Genomic DNA, 14,074 nt, shown 5'->3' with positions numbered 1-14,074 from the left:
GATTTCACACGTGAACTTTTTTTTTCCCCACCAACCTTCTGCTGTTTTAACGTAATTAAATTCACCAGAACTTTTATTCCATATCAAAGGGTGTGGATATATATGTACATTCTAAGAGTTACAAAGTGGTTAAAAGTCATACAGACTACTTTTATTATTGAGAGGCATATGCAATTGAGGGTGCTGATGTTGGTTCTTTAGAAATGTGCGACTTGATGTTTAAAATCCACACTAGAACTGGTTGCTTAAGTTGAAGCCTACTGTTGCATCGCTTTTGATTCATTATTCTCGAAATTCTCTACTTGTTTTGTCTTAACGCGCTTGCCGTAGAACCAGAGGTGTCCGGAGTCCAAAGCTGTGGCCTCCGAGCAAAAACAGTTTAACCAACATGGGAAACGCGCGAAGCTTTATTATTGCGCCGCTATCGGTTGGTTGTTTGTATTTAGGTTATATATACATTTACCGCTCACATAAGCTGCTAGATAAGAATGTGCTAAATAGCGACAAACTTCCAAGTTTAGTGTATCTTTACATGAAATACCTGAGCAGAGCTGTAACGCGCAGGAAAGGGCAGCTGTATGCGGCACGCGCCTCGGGAGCGCGCGCTGTCGTTTACACGGTCCTTAATTGCAGGTGAGCAGCATGAAGAAAGCTGTTTAAAGGAAGAGCAGGTAGCTGTGGAACATTTAGTTTTCAGATGGTTTGTCTTTGCTGTTTTTAAGGCTGGACGGATCCTTGCTGAGGAGATTCTGCTGCGCAGCAGGATATGGTTGGGATTATCCGGACACCGAATACAGAGACATCCCGCTGTGTTTCCCGGAGGTTCTGTGCTCCAGACTCATGCTCATGGTGTTAACTGATCGCAACTTTAGGCTCAACCCAGCAGGTACGAGGAAATGTCACAGTGGACAGACTAAATCAGGGGTGTGCAACTCCAGGCCTTCAGGGCCTGTTTCCTGCAACATTTAGATCCATCATTGGTCCAACACACCTGAATCAAATGGTTGAATTACCTCCCTAGTATGCAACATGCAATCCTTTTAATTATCTGTATAGTTAATACAGGTGTGTTAGGTCAAGGAGATATCTAAAAGTTGCAGGATACAGGCCCTCCAGGACTGAAGTTGCACACCCCTGGACTAGACCATTAATAACCTGACAACAGCCAGATGCATGTCTCGCTCCGCCTACTGTAGAGCTGGGCGGAGCGAGACATGCATCTGGCTGTTGTCAGGTTAGACCATTAAAGGAATATTCAATAAACGTTGAACCTGTTAAATATATTTCACGTTACAAACATAAATATCATGGACTATGTGGATGTTTTAGCAAACCAGACTAACAGAAAGAAGGCAGTGCAGTAATTTGCAACCCCTCCCCCCCATTAGAAAAAAATAAATATCATGAATGCTGTGTATTCAGTTCCATTTATGCACCCGAAATAAAATCCAGTCCACTTTTATGTTCTTTTAGTATAATTCAGCGGTCCTGTCTCAGGGGTTTGAAGATGGAGAAAAGAAGGCAACAGCATTAGGACAGCATCAAGGAACAGAGCACAGAGCAGACAGGTCAGAGATTAAATGTTGAAGATAAAACGAGGGTTAAAACAAAAAGTGTTTAAATCCTATCACAAAGTATTTAACTAAGTAGCATTTTACTCCATGATCTGAAAAAAAGATCTGAAATTCGTTAAGACATGGCTTTGCACCTGTACCGATAATATAAGCACCAAAGACAAGCGCTGCATGTCCAAGAAACTGGTCAGAGAAATCTGTTCTGATTTGATGGAACTGGAACTTATTGGGAATATACAAGGGTTAGCAGTTCAAATTGTACTGCAAAGTGTTTCTACGGACTTCCTTTGTTGAGAAAAAGCATTCCAAGCACATTATGTTGCAGCCACTGAATCTCGAAGCAGGAATGACGGCATGTTCACTGTTAATGGGATTAATGTAAATAAGGGGACCTGAATACAAATACAGTGAGGAAAATTAGTATTTGAACAACCTGCAATTTTGCAAGTTATCCCACTGACAAATCATGGAGGGCTCTGACATTTTCTTCTTTTCCCGGAACAACTCCTTGGTTATCCTGGCTATGTGCTTTAAATCATTTTCGGGTTGTGGATGGGTCTTCCAATATTCTAAATTAAGGAAGGAGGTTGTTCCTTCACCTTAATACAGTGCAGTCGTCCTGTGCTGGAAACCACCCCCCAAAAAATGATGCTTCCACCCCTATGCTCCACAGTAGTGATTGGACATCTGAAGCCAGTAAAACTGGGGGATGTCTAACAAAGCCCTGCTTTAATGCTTCAATTCAATTAGGTTCACAAAGCATGCTTGTAGTCCCAGTGGAGAGGAAAACATCTCTTTTAACCGGAAGAAACCTCCAGCAGAACCAGGCTCAGTGTGAGCGGCCATCTGCTGAGGCCGACTGGGGTTCAAGGAGACAGAAGCAGAGATACAATAAGCAGCTGTATGTGTGTTTCCTGTCCAGGAAACACACAGCCAGGCAGACAAGCTCCTAGCAAGCTTCCATGTCAGAGGATGAAGAGAGCACATCCAGCCAGTCACAGTCAGAGAAACAGGACTACACTGAAAAACAGGCCGATATGGAACATCTATAAACAAAGGTGCTGATTGCTTGACCAGGAAGAAGCGATGCTACGCATTACTGTTAACATGTCACTGCTTATTTTCTCATGTCGGATTTCAAAGTAAAAGTGCAAAGAAACTTTCCGCTTTGTGGGTTGTTGTAGGTTGTTGGGTTACAAATCAGCAGAGATACAGCAGCATACAGTATAATAATAATTACACATGTATATAACAAAAACCTTTTTTTTTTGACAATATTAGACACATTGCTGTTTACTGATTTTTTAAATATGAGGGCTGTCATAATGTCTGTGCTACAGTAGATGTCACTAGTGAGCAATGAATGAAGCATCAAGTAATGAATCTTTAGGTATGAAGGCTTCATTGCTTTTTGAGGCTTCATTTTGATCACTACTCCATAGTAGGGGTGGTTTTTTGGGGGGGATTCTGCATTCTTCTTTCTACAAACACAGCAAGTTTAAATTAGACCATAATGTTTGATTTTAGTCTCATCTGACCACGTAACTTTTTCCTATGACTTCCTCTGGATTACCTCAATGATCATGAGGAAACTTAAGACAAGTCTGGACCTGTGCTGACTAAAGCCATGCATGATTTTAAACCATGATGTCTTAGTATATTACCAACAGTAACCTTTGTAACGGGGGTCCCAGCTCTTTTCAGGTCATTGACCAGCTCCTCCTGTGTAGCTCTGGACTGATTCCTCACCTTTCTTATGCTACATTCAGACCGCAGGCTGCAGAGGCAGCAGATGCAGCTAGTTTACATTTAAAGTCAATGGTTGATGTGCATTAAGGCACAGCAATAGGTCCCGCTGAGCAGCTGAAGCCGCACCTTGAGAGCTTCTGAGCAACTGAAGCGTGCAATGTGCTTCAAAAACAGCAGCTGCTGGATATGGAATAATTTAACTTTTGCTGCTCGACGCCCCACATCCACCAATCAGAGAAGCTGATCTGGGAGCTGGCAGGGAGAGACACACAGCACTGCTGATGTAGATCGCTATGGTCACTGCTCTGAAACAGTTTATGAATGTGTAAATTAACTTCAAATGTAGAAACTTGCCGGCAAAATATGTTAAATTTTATCATTCTGGTGCCTGCAATTTGGATTATGTATGTGAAAAACACCTTCCAATCGCAGCGAACAGTAGTGGAAAACCGCAAAGAGGCTGGCGGGCCAGAGGCTGCTGTGGAACGTGATTCCTAGTGACTGTGCCCTGCCGCTGTACAGGGGTCTGAGCGGCTCTGACAGCAAAATATTTGAAGTCAGGATCGTAATCTCGATGAACTGACTGTGCAGATGAAGTTTTCAGGTGGACTTTCTCACTTAGCATATTAAAACTACTTTTTACCCATTTATAACAGCTAATATAGTATAGCTGCGGCAGAAGCATCAGATGCATCTGAGCACACTTTATTGGACGTTGGATCTTAAGGTGGACAGGCATCAAAGATGAAGCAGCAGAAGCTTTTTGCTGCTTGCAGTCCTTTTGGTCTGAACGTAGCATTATTCATTAAAATAAGTCAAGCAACTCTCTGGATTTCATCCGCCACTGTTATTGGCAAAGAAAGGATAAGGTAGCTCTGCCTGACGTGCTATAGACCCACTTTTTGTCTGCGCAGCTAGAGCAGCAAAGATGCATCAGGGGCGCATCAGAACTAAACTTGTACAAGCTTTAAAAATGAAAGGCGTGTATTTACTGCTTCTGCTGCTTGCGGTCTGAGCATCAGGATCTTCTACCAGTTGACGCTTCTTCCTGATGCGGTTCTCCTAGTTTCTAATAATTTTTCCAACAGTATAATTTTTTTCACCAAGCTGCTTGGCAGCTGCCACTAATGATGTTAAGCTTGACACAGCTTTGAACGTTTTGAAGCAGAATTGTCACTGAGAAGTGTTTCAAGCGCACCGCCGTGACTGTTGTGAGCGAGGCCTTGTAACATTCAGACTTTGTGTCGAGTTTCACAGTGAATTCAAATAACATGGGCGTTTCAATCTACTGAAGTATTTAATTGCATCAGAGTCAAGGCTCAAACCACTGATTTTTCCATTTACAGTTTTATTTAAAGAGGAAAAAATTAAATGTATATTTTGGTCTAGTTTAGAATAGCTTCAGAATAGTTTGCTACATGCACATAGATCTAACATAGATTGAATTATATGTCTGTATCAGTATAAAAAGGTAGTAAATATTCTTCCAAGGAACTGCGGGAAAGGATGACCCTGGCTGATTTCCATTCGATCTTCTGTTCTTAGGTTTGACTCGTGTGCATCAGAGTTTGAAAACCTTTCTACCAATCGATGAGGTGAAGAAAGGTCCTTTTATGCTGCAGGTCAGAATCCAAGGATATCGGCAGACTGACTCAGGAGTCGAGGTGGACGTCTGTTTGTCTGTTACATCCCGTTCTGGATGCCCTGTGTGGGAGAGCATCCTAACTTTGCTGTCCAAAAACAGGCTCCACAGGCACTTACTGAGGAAAAAAGGCAAGTGTGACCAATATGACAGTTAGTTATGACAGTTTTACATAAAAAATGATAAAAAAAAAACTGTCCTGTGTGTGTGAGGACATTTGGATGTTCTTGTTCTAGAAGAGCAACCAAATGATGAAGAAAACATAAAGCGGGTGGAGGTAAGAGTTCCCAGGACTACCGGCCTGCAGTGCTTGTGGTCCTTCACCGACTACTCCCCACATCGCCTCCTCTCTCTGCCAGCCATGATCTGTGGTCTAAAGACTCAAACAGCACCAAGGTTCTGGATGATGTCGGTCTGCTTGGCCGAAATAGAAAAGCACAAAGGTAGGACATCAGTCAATCTGAGAAAGAAGACTAATAATTTGTGGGCGTAAAAGTGATATAAAATTCTAACTGTCCTATTGTGTCTCCAGGTGTTGAAATCCTCACAGCTCCTACCAATGTCACCGTTCAGTTTAATGAGACTGAGCCAGAGTCAAGAAAAATAACAGTCAGGTTCTGGGACACCAGCAAAGATTTGGATCAGTCTGTTGACAAACACCTACGTTTCCAGGTGCATCTGCAAGGACAGAGCACCCCTCACATGATGGGACTGATTTCCAAGGTTTAATTAACACGAATGATTGATATTTTTGCATTTTTTACTTTTTGGACTTGGTTAGTTCTGTTTTGGTCTGAACAACACTTTAAAGACTCCAGTTTTCCATTAGGCCATCCACCTCTCTCACATGCTTGTGTCGCATTCTTTACCAAGTTGCTTCAGCTGTTTGAGGTTTGCAGACATTTATTTCTGCCCAGGTGCCTCATGTTTAAAGACAGAAAAAAAGCCATGTACCCCAATATTTCACTCTCAGGCCTGCATGTGTAAAAATGAATGTGTGGTAATATATGAAGGCCTCTGACCTGTTTTAAGAAATTTCTAACTAATTGAAGAACGTTATAAAGAATCCTGAGCATCCTCTTCCATCCGACTGCCGAACAACAACACAGTATCTTCAACCAAAGGCTTCTCCATAAGTCAAACCACTGCAGAGGATTCTTTAATCAACATCTGCAACCTGTTGAAGAACCCCTTAAAATTATGAGTAACAACATCATTTTGTTTTCCTTTGGGACCGATCATGTATTTTTGAATACCTCTCGTAGTGTGGACAGTTCTCACTGTGATTGCAGCACAGCATTGCTGAGCTCCCAGGTGAACTGATGATTTTCAACATTCAAGGCATGTGGTGCTTCTGACCCTGGTGGACCACTGACAGCATAAAAAATTGTACCAGAGGAATGACTGCTGTATAATTCTACTAGTGATGGGTCCATGTTGAGCCCATAGAACGAAACACTATCAGTGTCGTTTCAAGAAAGTGATGTGACCAATACAGGGGTTGTTTCTAAATGATTGACTTACTAAAATGTGTTTGAAAACGTATGTGTCAACATATGATGTCTCATATTTTGCTGTTTATCATTAAAATGATCAAGAATTTTGGAGCAGCCTAAAAGGAATAGGTACATTTCAGCCGTTGCCGTTGTTCATTTTCATTTTCTTGTGTCATCCTGTTCCTCTCAGTTATCACTCAACTTATCTGAATTAAAGTTCATTTCAAATTGACTCTTAGTTTATATACCGTTTTTACTATAGTTAATGTTTCAAAAATATGATTTAAAATCCTAGTCCACAAGCATCATTCATGTTCCCCTTAATTTTCACATTATGATAGGCTATATGTTTACATTGTTTGTATTACATTGGCTGTATCTAAAAATACCAAAGATATTTTCAATTTAAACTTAGATATGAAATAATACAATATAATCTACAATAACTTTAATTATATCTAGTGTTGTGCCAAAGCCATTTTTTTGGCAGTATAGATATGTTTCAAATTTTGAAAAACTTTCCATATAGGAAGAAAGCTAAAAACACACAAATAACAGATATATTTGTAGTGTTGCACCGATGCCATTTCTTCACCCCGATACCTGGCTGTGCAGTATTGGCCGATACGGATACCATACCGATACCATCTGTTTGAAATTGATGTGTGTGTGTATATGAAGAACTACATACTACTTTGATGTAAAATAATGGCCATCATGGCTTTGTTAAGCTGCTGCCTACCTTTGTGAAGCAGGAAAAAGACTAATACAAAGTGAATCCAGTAGAACTTTTTATTGCCTACCTGGAATAGGTGACAATAGTTAAATAAACTTTTGGCTGTCAAAATGGTATCGGTGCCCTATTTGTTGGTACTCGCCCATACCGATACCACTATTTTGGTGCTGGATCGGGGCCCCGCCCAATACTGGTATTGGTGCAACACTATATCATTGTACTAGGTCATCAAATTAATTCAGTTTTGTCTGTCAAATAAGCTTCCTGTAGTGTCTTTAAATGTCCAGCAGGTGTCAGTATTCTGGGAGACAGTATCAACGCAGTATCAATACAGTTTGGCAATGTGATGAAATGCTTCAAGATGCTTCATGAACCCATCACTAAATTCTACTCATTTCCTAAACCTCCAACACTGCACTAGTTTTTATTAGTCACTGATTCTCTTTTTTCTTCCTTACCGACTGCCGCTCCAATGGTTATCTGGAACCTGAAGCTGCCCTGAATTTCATACAGGATGTATGAAGGAAAGGTGCATCAATATGATTTTTATCTGAATGTTGATTGGAGCTGCATCTTTTAAGATTGTTCATCTTAAATAAAATCTTAACTTCTGATGGTCTCTTTAGGTCCTGTTACTGCATTTTAATAGGGGTGGGCTCCAAAGTACAACTGGGCCATTTCAGCTTGGTTTGGTGCTGGTTTTTTTTTAGCCTTCTCCACCCCATGCATGTAGCACACTGCCATACCTTCTGCTTCTAATAGGCTGATCAAATGCCTGCTTCTACCTTTCCTCTTAAATTCTTTAGAAGCAGAAAAAGTTGGAACTAGTGTTTCCCATTACTTTGTTTCATGATGTTTACAGACTCAAAAATAATACAGTCTGAATTGCATATGAGACAGCAGGTTTGAGGTAAACACTAATGTCATTAACCAGTTACTATTTTAGAGCTTTGTGCATTAACTTCAGTTTTTAGCTTTTGGTTGCTGGAAGTCTGATGTCAGCACTCCCGTCGGCTCCTATTTCAGAAAATTATGCAGGTAGACAGCCCAGAATAACTGAAACATATTAGACATACAGAAATACATTAAGTCTCTTAAACTGAATGAAACTAAAAGATTACTGGCAAGGTGCACAATGCTTTGTACTTGAACACTATGAACTTCCAAATCTCTAAAAAAGAAAAACGTAATAGTATTAAATAATAAAATACTACTAAACTTAATAAGTAGTAATTTTCTTGTTATAACAAACTCCTAGTATTTTATTGGGATTCCATGTCATAGGCAGGGGGAGATGAGGAAGAAAATTACTAACCCAAGGCCCTTTTATGCCAGTATAAACTGAAAACTGCACACTGAGTCAATGCTATTAGATCTTAATGTTCTGTCAGTAACAGAGTTTTTACTTTTAGATTATATTTCAGCCAGTTTGGCAAATCTGAACTGTAAGTTTTGTGCATTTCTTCATTTCCAGGCTCAAATTCAACATCTCTTGTAAAGAAAAACATAGCCACCTATTTTCTTACTCTGCTCCAACTATGTCTCTCTAACAAGATGTTTAGATCTAGAACATTTAGTTTCACCTCTGGCTATATGTTTAAATTTGCTGTACTTCTTGAAGTCAGACCTCTACACTTGTCTATGCTCTTCTGCATAGGTTTCCCTTCAGGGTTGTGTACACTGTAATCAGCTTCACCTTATCCACTTGCAGAGCTTTACTATTTCTACTTAGGAAATGCATCTCCACAGGCTCCACTATGTTTCACTCTGAGTGTGTTTTATTCATAGCAATGGGTTTAGTGACATTCTGTAGAATAAAGGGCTGGTGGAAGTAAACATATTAAAAAAACACTTGGTTCAGGAAATCTCTCACTAACTTCAGTCATCATCAAATATTTTCGTTGTTTCGACATATTTACAAAAATCAGTTGATGTAATTAGGGAATTTTATTTTCCTGTGGCAAAGTGTCTGAGTTTCATGTTGCCAGTCAGACTGGGCTTCTGTTGAGTGCTGGACATTTTGTAGACCTATTGTAGACTTTGTGGGTACCATGTCTACACGCTGACCTTATTAGATTAAAACAAACATCATTCCTGCACTTCTCAATATTTCATCACTTCTTTATTCAGTATTCAGCTTCATGGCTCTGAGAGTCTGCCTTCTTGGATTATTCATATGAAAACCTTAGTGCTTGGCACTGAGAGGAGTGGCTCATGCATCGCTGCACTGCTAAAACATTTTAGTTAAAACAAAGGCTTTGTTCCCAGCAGAAAGAGAAGGAATTGTCTCTATTTGGGCTGAAACAACAAAAGAAACTGGGAGGTCAGTCACAATGCCTCCTGCTGAATACATTATTTTTAACTGATGTTTGAAAGTGTAACTGGGTTTCATACTGATGGTTTAAAGAGAGCGGGTGTTTTTAAATGTGTTTTTCAATCCAAATGCACACAGGCAAGCATGCCCCCAGGCAGACATGCAAAAGGAGACATGTCACTTAATGACTTGAGAGTAAAAGTAAAAAAAAAAGACTCCTTATCTCTGAAGTTGGAGCACATTGTAATCAAGTAGCTATTGTGAGCTAAACAGCAAGTACAAGCAGTAAGAAAAGAGAACCATTGATTCTAGCTTTCTCCTGACCGCCTTCAGATCAAGAGCAAAAAGCTCTCTGTGTCTATGTCAACACATTGCCCTGTACCACATGTGTTTTATGTATTTCTGTTTATCTTTAGTTTTGGAAAAGCGAAAATAAAATACATTTGTTTTTTATGCTTTGTATCTCAATCTTTATTTAAGATTAACAACCTTTTGAAGTATCAAAAAACCGCTGCTGCACATGAAAGGAAAACAAGGACTTGCATGAAAGCATGACCGCAGTACCCCAGGAGTAGGGAGTCATATAAATCTGTATCAGATGTGAAGCATGCATTCTTGGTTGAGTGAAAATAAAATAAAAACCAAACAAACCATGAAATACCGACCTTCTGTGATATGTTTTATTGTGTGTGGTTTGTTGTATTCAGCTGTTGTTTAGAGCATATGGCTCCTCAATACATTACTGACCGCCTCTTGATTTACTCTCCGGCACGTGCTTTGAGGTCTGGGAGCCACCCTCAGCAAATTGAGCCTAAGATGAGGATTAAAACTGGCCGGGACAAAGCCTTTTCCCATACTTTGGTATATTCTGCCCCTCCATATACGAACAGCCTCCACAACGGAGTGTTTTCAGTCTTCTCTTAAGACCCACTTTTACTCTTTGGCTTTTGAAACAGCATAATTGTGTGGTCCTCTGTGTCCTTTTTAATTTTCTATTTATTCATTTTAAACGTATTTTTTGTGTGTGTGTTGGTTTTTTGTTTGCTTTTATGTGCAGCACATTGTTGATATTTTTTGTTGTTAAATTTGCTATATAAATAAAGTGGATTGAATTGGATAATAATAATATTTAGCAAAAATACATTAGATTTATCAACACTTTTAATAAATGAATATACTTTACAACATTACTGAAAGTTTTAAAATGCCGTGGAGGATTTTGAAGTATGCTGCTTCATAGTCCAGTGAAGGTGTTTTAGGAGGGGTGTTACTTGAATGTTACTTAAAGTTTGACTTTTAAAGAAGTCCTATGTCTCTTTCTTTTTTCAGACATCCTGGCGGCGAATCTAATAACCAAACACAAACACACGCACTCACATGAAACCTATTCAAAGACTTGTGTAAATCATTACATCTGATATTACAATCAATCTAGATTATGTGACCCAGGAGAAGAAAAATTGCCTGATTTACAGAAGCAGACTCCCTCACCAACTATTGTCTTTGCACATCCTGGAACGCTTAAGATATTTAAAACATCCAAAAGCTACCAGAAAGCTAAACATAAAGACTTTCAACACTACAGTTCTATGTACGGTAGCGCATAGGATTATACCATCTAATTAAAGACCCGATTCAGTGGTGCTTCAGATGTTTGTAAAGTGAGCTTCTCAGGAGGACAACCGTGGCAGCCAATCATACAAGAGAAGGCGGAGGGCCAATCAGGAGCTTAGCGGGACCCCAAACTCAGGGAAGAGGGGTGGAGTTTGAGCTGCAGTTTTTCACTTGGTGATAGTGCTCGACGTATGTCATGTACTGTAGCATAATATTGTTTTTGGACAGGAGTCCAGAAATGCAGGAGTCCAAAATGGACTTTTTGAAAAAGTGCAAAAGTATTTGGTTTGTGGACTTTTGCTTCTGTTGCCTTTTGGATAATTAAAGCAGCTGAAACCTTTAGGTCATCTGCTGGAGCTAAACATGAAATAGGTCTCTTTGACTATTTTTTATAAATAAAATAACATGGCTTTTCTTGCTGAGTGTTGTTTTATTTTATTTTACTTTTTTTAGCACAAACTCTGTTTTTTGTTTTAGTCTCTGTCCAGGAAGTCTCTTGCAACCACAACAGCGCCGGCGAATCTTGTCGGTGGGTTGCTCACCTGCCCTGGAGAAAAAAGAATAAAGGTGGGCAAGGCTACACGTGAGGGTTGGACTCCACCGGCCTTTTTCACCGATTCTGTTCATAACTTTTACGGACAGAATTTCTAGGCACAGCCAAGGTCTTGAGGGGATCTGTTTTGGTGGCCTTAGGATAGCCTCTCTGCTATTTGCAGATGATGTGGTTCTATTGGCTTCATCAGGGAGTGATCTACAGCTCTCACTGGAGTGGTTTGCAGCCGAGTGTGAGGCGGCCGGGATGAGGATTAGTGCCTTTAAATCTGAGAACATGGTCGGAAAAGGGTAGAGTACCTTCTCCAGGTTGGGGATGATGTACTGCCCTTTGTGAAGGAGTTTAAGTATCTTGGGGTTTTGTTCACGAATGAGGGGAAGATGGAGCGGGAGATTGATAGGCAAATTGGTGCGGTGTCTGCTGTGAAGTGTGTGCTGCACCGGTCTGTTTTGGTGAAAAAGGAGCTTCAACAAAAGGTAAAGCTCTTAATATACAGGTCGATATACGTTTCTACCCTTGTTATGTTCAAGAGCTTTGGGTCATAACCAAAAGAACCAGATCCTGAATACAAGCGGTCAAAGTGAGTTTTCTCCGTAGTGTGTCTGGGCTCTCCCTTAGAGATCGGGAGAGAGGGGCGGACTCAGATTAGTCCTTCTTCTCCACGTCGAGAGGTGGCTTGGGTATCCGCTCAGGATGCCTCCTGAATGTCTCCCTGGTGAGTTGTTCCAGGAAATCCAGGACACGCTAGAGGGACTATGGATGGATAAAACAAAAAAAGAAATTGAAGTTAGGTGGAAATAGAGATGGAAAGACTATAAGGTGTTTTGGTTTGAAGTTTCTATAGGGATATATTGCATCATTGCAGCGAAGCATGGAGACAATCAGCATGTTGGGTTACTGTCAAATCCTCCAGGAAAATGCAAAGANATGTTGGGTTACTGTCAAATCCTCCAGGAAAATGCAAAGAGCATTCCTAAAACTGTGCACAAGAGGGAAACTCCAATACCTTCTGATAGATGGCCGTGTTTACTATGTACACTAAATAAAAGACAGCAGACCACATTACTTCATAACTATCAACTTCAAGCCATATATATCTCTCTGTAGTAAATCTGTCAGTCTATTTTTAATGTGTGTATATATGACCAAATTACTGCAAAAGCCTATATATATATATATATAAAAAAAAGATCTACCTTACGATAAATTCAGTAACATCTTTATACTCCAACTGATACAGAAAAAGATTACACATTTGTAACCAATCCTGTTTATGAATATGATTGAAGGGCGTGGTTTGTTCTCCGAGTGCCTCTCTGCAAGCTGGAGCAGTTGTAGTTCTTAAAAGGAGGGCTTGGCTTTTGTGATGAGTCTTTGTTTCCAGGATCTTTGTCTAAGAAAATGTTTGAAGTCTGCTGAGTGGACGGTCAGAAAGAAGCTCACAGCCCGGCTAGGATCATCCCTGACCACAGAGGGGTTCGGCTCTGAAAGCGTCAGGTAAAAGACATTTTTAAAGTGGCTTTTGTCATCATGCTTAACCTGAATCTGCTTCAGTGCTGTGATGTGCATGTTTGATAGATCAGTGTGGAAGTTACATTTGCACAATGCAGAGAAACTAATTTATCCTCATTCCCAAAACAAAACTGTTTCATACCATTGAAAAATAAAGCAGCAATACTAACCAGGCATTTAAAATTCTTTTAATCATTTATCAGTTTTTTTACTCCACAGCCTGTCTAACCTCAGTTGGCTGGTGTTTACATGCATATTATTCATTCATAGAGTCCCGATTCTGTCATGCATATGAATCAGTCAAGCGTAACGGCGTCATTTTGTCCAGTTGTTGTGCAAAATGCAATACATGTGCATCATAAAGCAAGAGCATAGAAACATGTCTTATCATGAATTTATAAGAATTTTGTATATTTATTTAGTGGGTTGGCATTTATGTTTTTTGTTAATTATTCAGATAAAGCCACAGGTTCCACAATTATTGGTACCTCTACTCTTAAACTTAGCTAAAGCTTTTTAATTACATTTTATTTATCTACAGTAGCCTGATTACAGTATCTATGATCTATCTAGCAGTATTATTTTAAGGTGTAACGAACGATATAGCAATTAATCCAATTTTTAATTTTAATCCAAGTTGCACAGACACAGTTCCAAATGTCTAACTTTATGGATATTCTAACTGGTTTATGGAAGTGCCAGTTTTCTGTCCTATCATAAACTTAAACACACCAAGTTTGTCCAACTCTATATTCACTTTTAATCCTACTATGTGCTTTGGTCAGATGATAGGTCTAAAAACACCTCATGCCCGCTGCGAGTCTGTTAATAGTAATGTAATCAACCACGTGACCAAAGCGCGCTTGGGTGACAACAACAACTCC

The 14,074-nt window shown here is 39.8% G+C and overlaps 2 protein-coding genes across 2 annotated transcripts in view; both read left to right on the top strand.

Annotated features, from left to right (window-relative positions):
- The first annotated feature begins 338 nt into the window (after nucleotides 1-338).
- LOC107098768 lies at nucleotides 339-6,941 on the top strand. The gene is made up of 5 exons (XM_015396610.1): nucleotides 339-633; nucleotides 723-886; nucleotides 4,869-5,096; nucleotides 5,202-5,408; nucleotides 5,498-6,941. The coding sequence occupies exons 1-5, from the start codon at nucleotides 389-391 to the stop codon at nucleotides 5,692-5,694; spliced, it is 1,041 nt and encodes a 346-aa protein (XP_015252096.1). The 5' UTR covers nucleotides 339-388; the 3' UTR covers nucleotides 5,695-6,941.
- Nucleotides 6,942-13,057: 6,116 nt separating this feature from the next.
- LOC107098776 (paralemmin-2-like) overlaps nucleotides 13,058-14,074 on the top strand; it is a 7,914-nt gene continuing 6,897 nt past the window's right edge. The window contains exon 1 of the mRNA XM_015396619.1: nucleotides 13,058-13,175. The gene's annotated coding sequence lies outside the window, so the exon portion shown is untranslated. The remainder of the gene's footprint in view (nucleotides 13,176-14,074) is intronic.

Source organism: Cyprinodon variegatus, unplaced genomic scaffold (genome assembly GCF_000732505.1).
Source record: "Cyprinodon variegatus isolate N-32 unplaced genomic scaffold, C_variegatus-1.0 Scaffold809, whole genome shotgun sequence".
NCBI classification, from domain to species: domain Eukaryota; kingdom Metazoa; phylum Chordata; class Actinopteri; order Cyprinodontiformes; family Cyprinodontidae; genus Cyprinodon; species Cyprinodon variegatus.
Note: the sequence above shows the minus strand (reverse complement) of the source record. Positions and strands in the feature narration are given on the sequence as shown.

Excerpts from the sequence above, each read along its gene's own strand:
- LOC107098768 (XM_015396610.1), top strand. The coding sequence starts at position 389 with ATGGGAAACGCGCGAAGCTTTATTATTGCGCCGCTATCGGTTGGTTGT. Across the intron at positions 634-722 it reads TACACGGTCCTTAATTGCAG|GCTGGACGGATCCTTGCTGA; the intron begins GTGAGCAGCATG and ends GCTGTTTTTAAG. Across the intron at positions 5,097-5,201 it reads GCACTTACTGAGGAAAAAAG|AAGAGCAACCAAATGATGAA; the intron begins GCAAGTGTGACC and ends TTCTTGTTCTAG.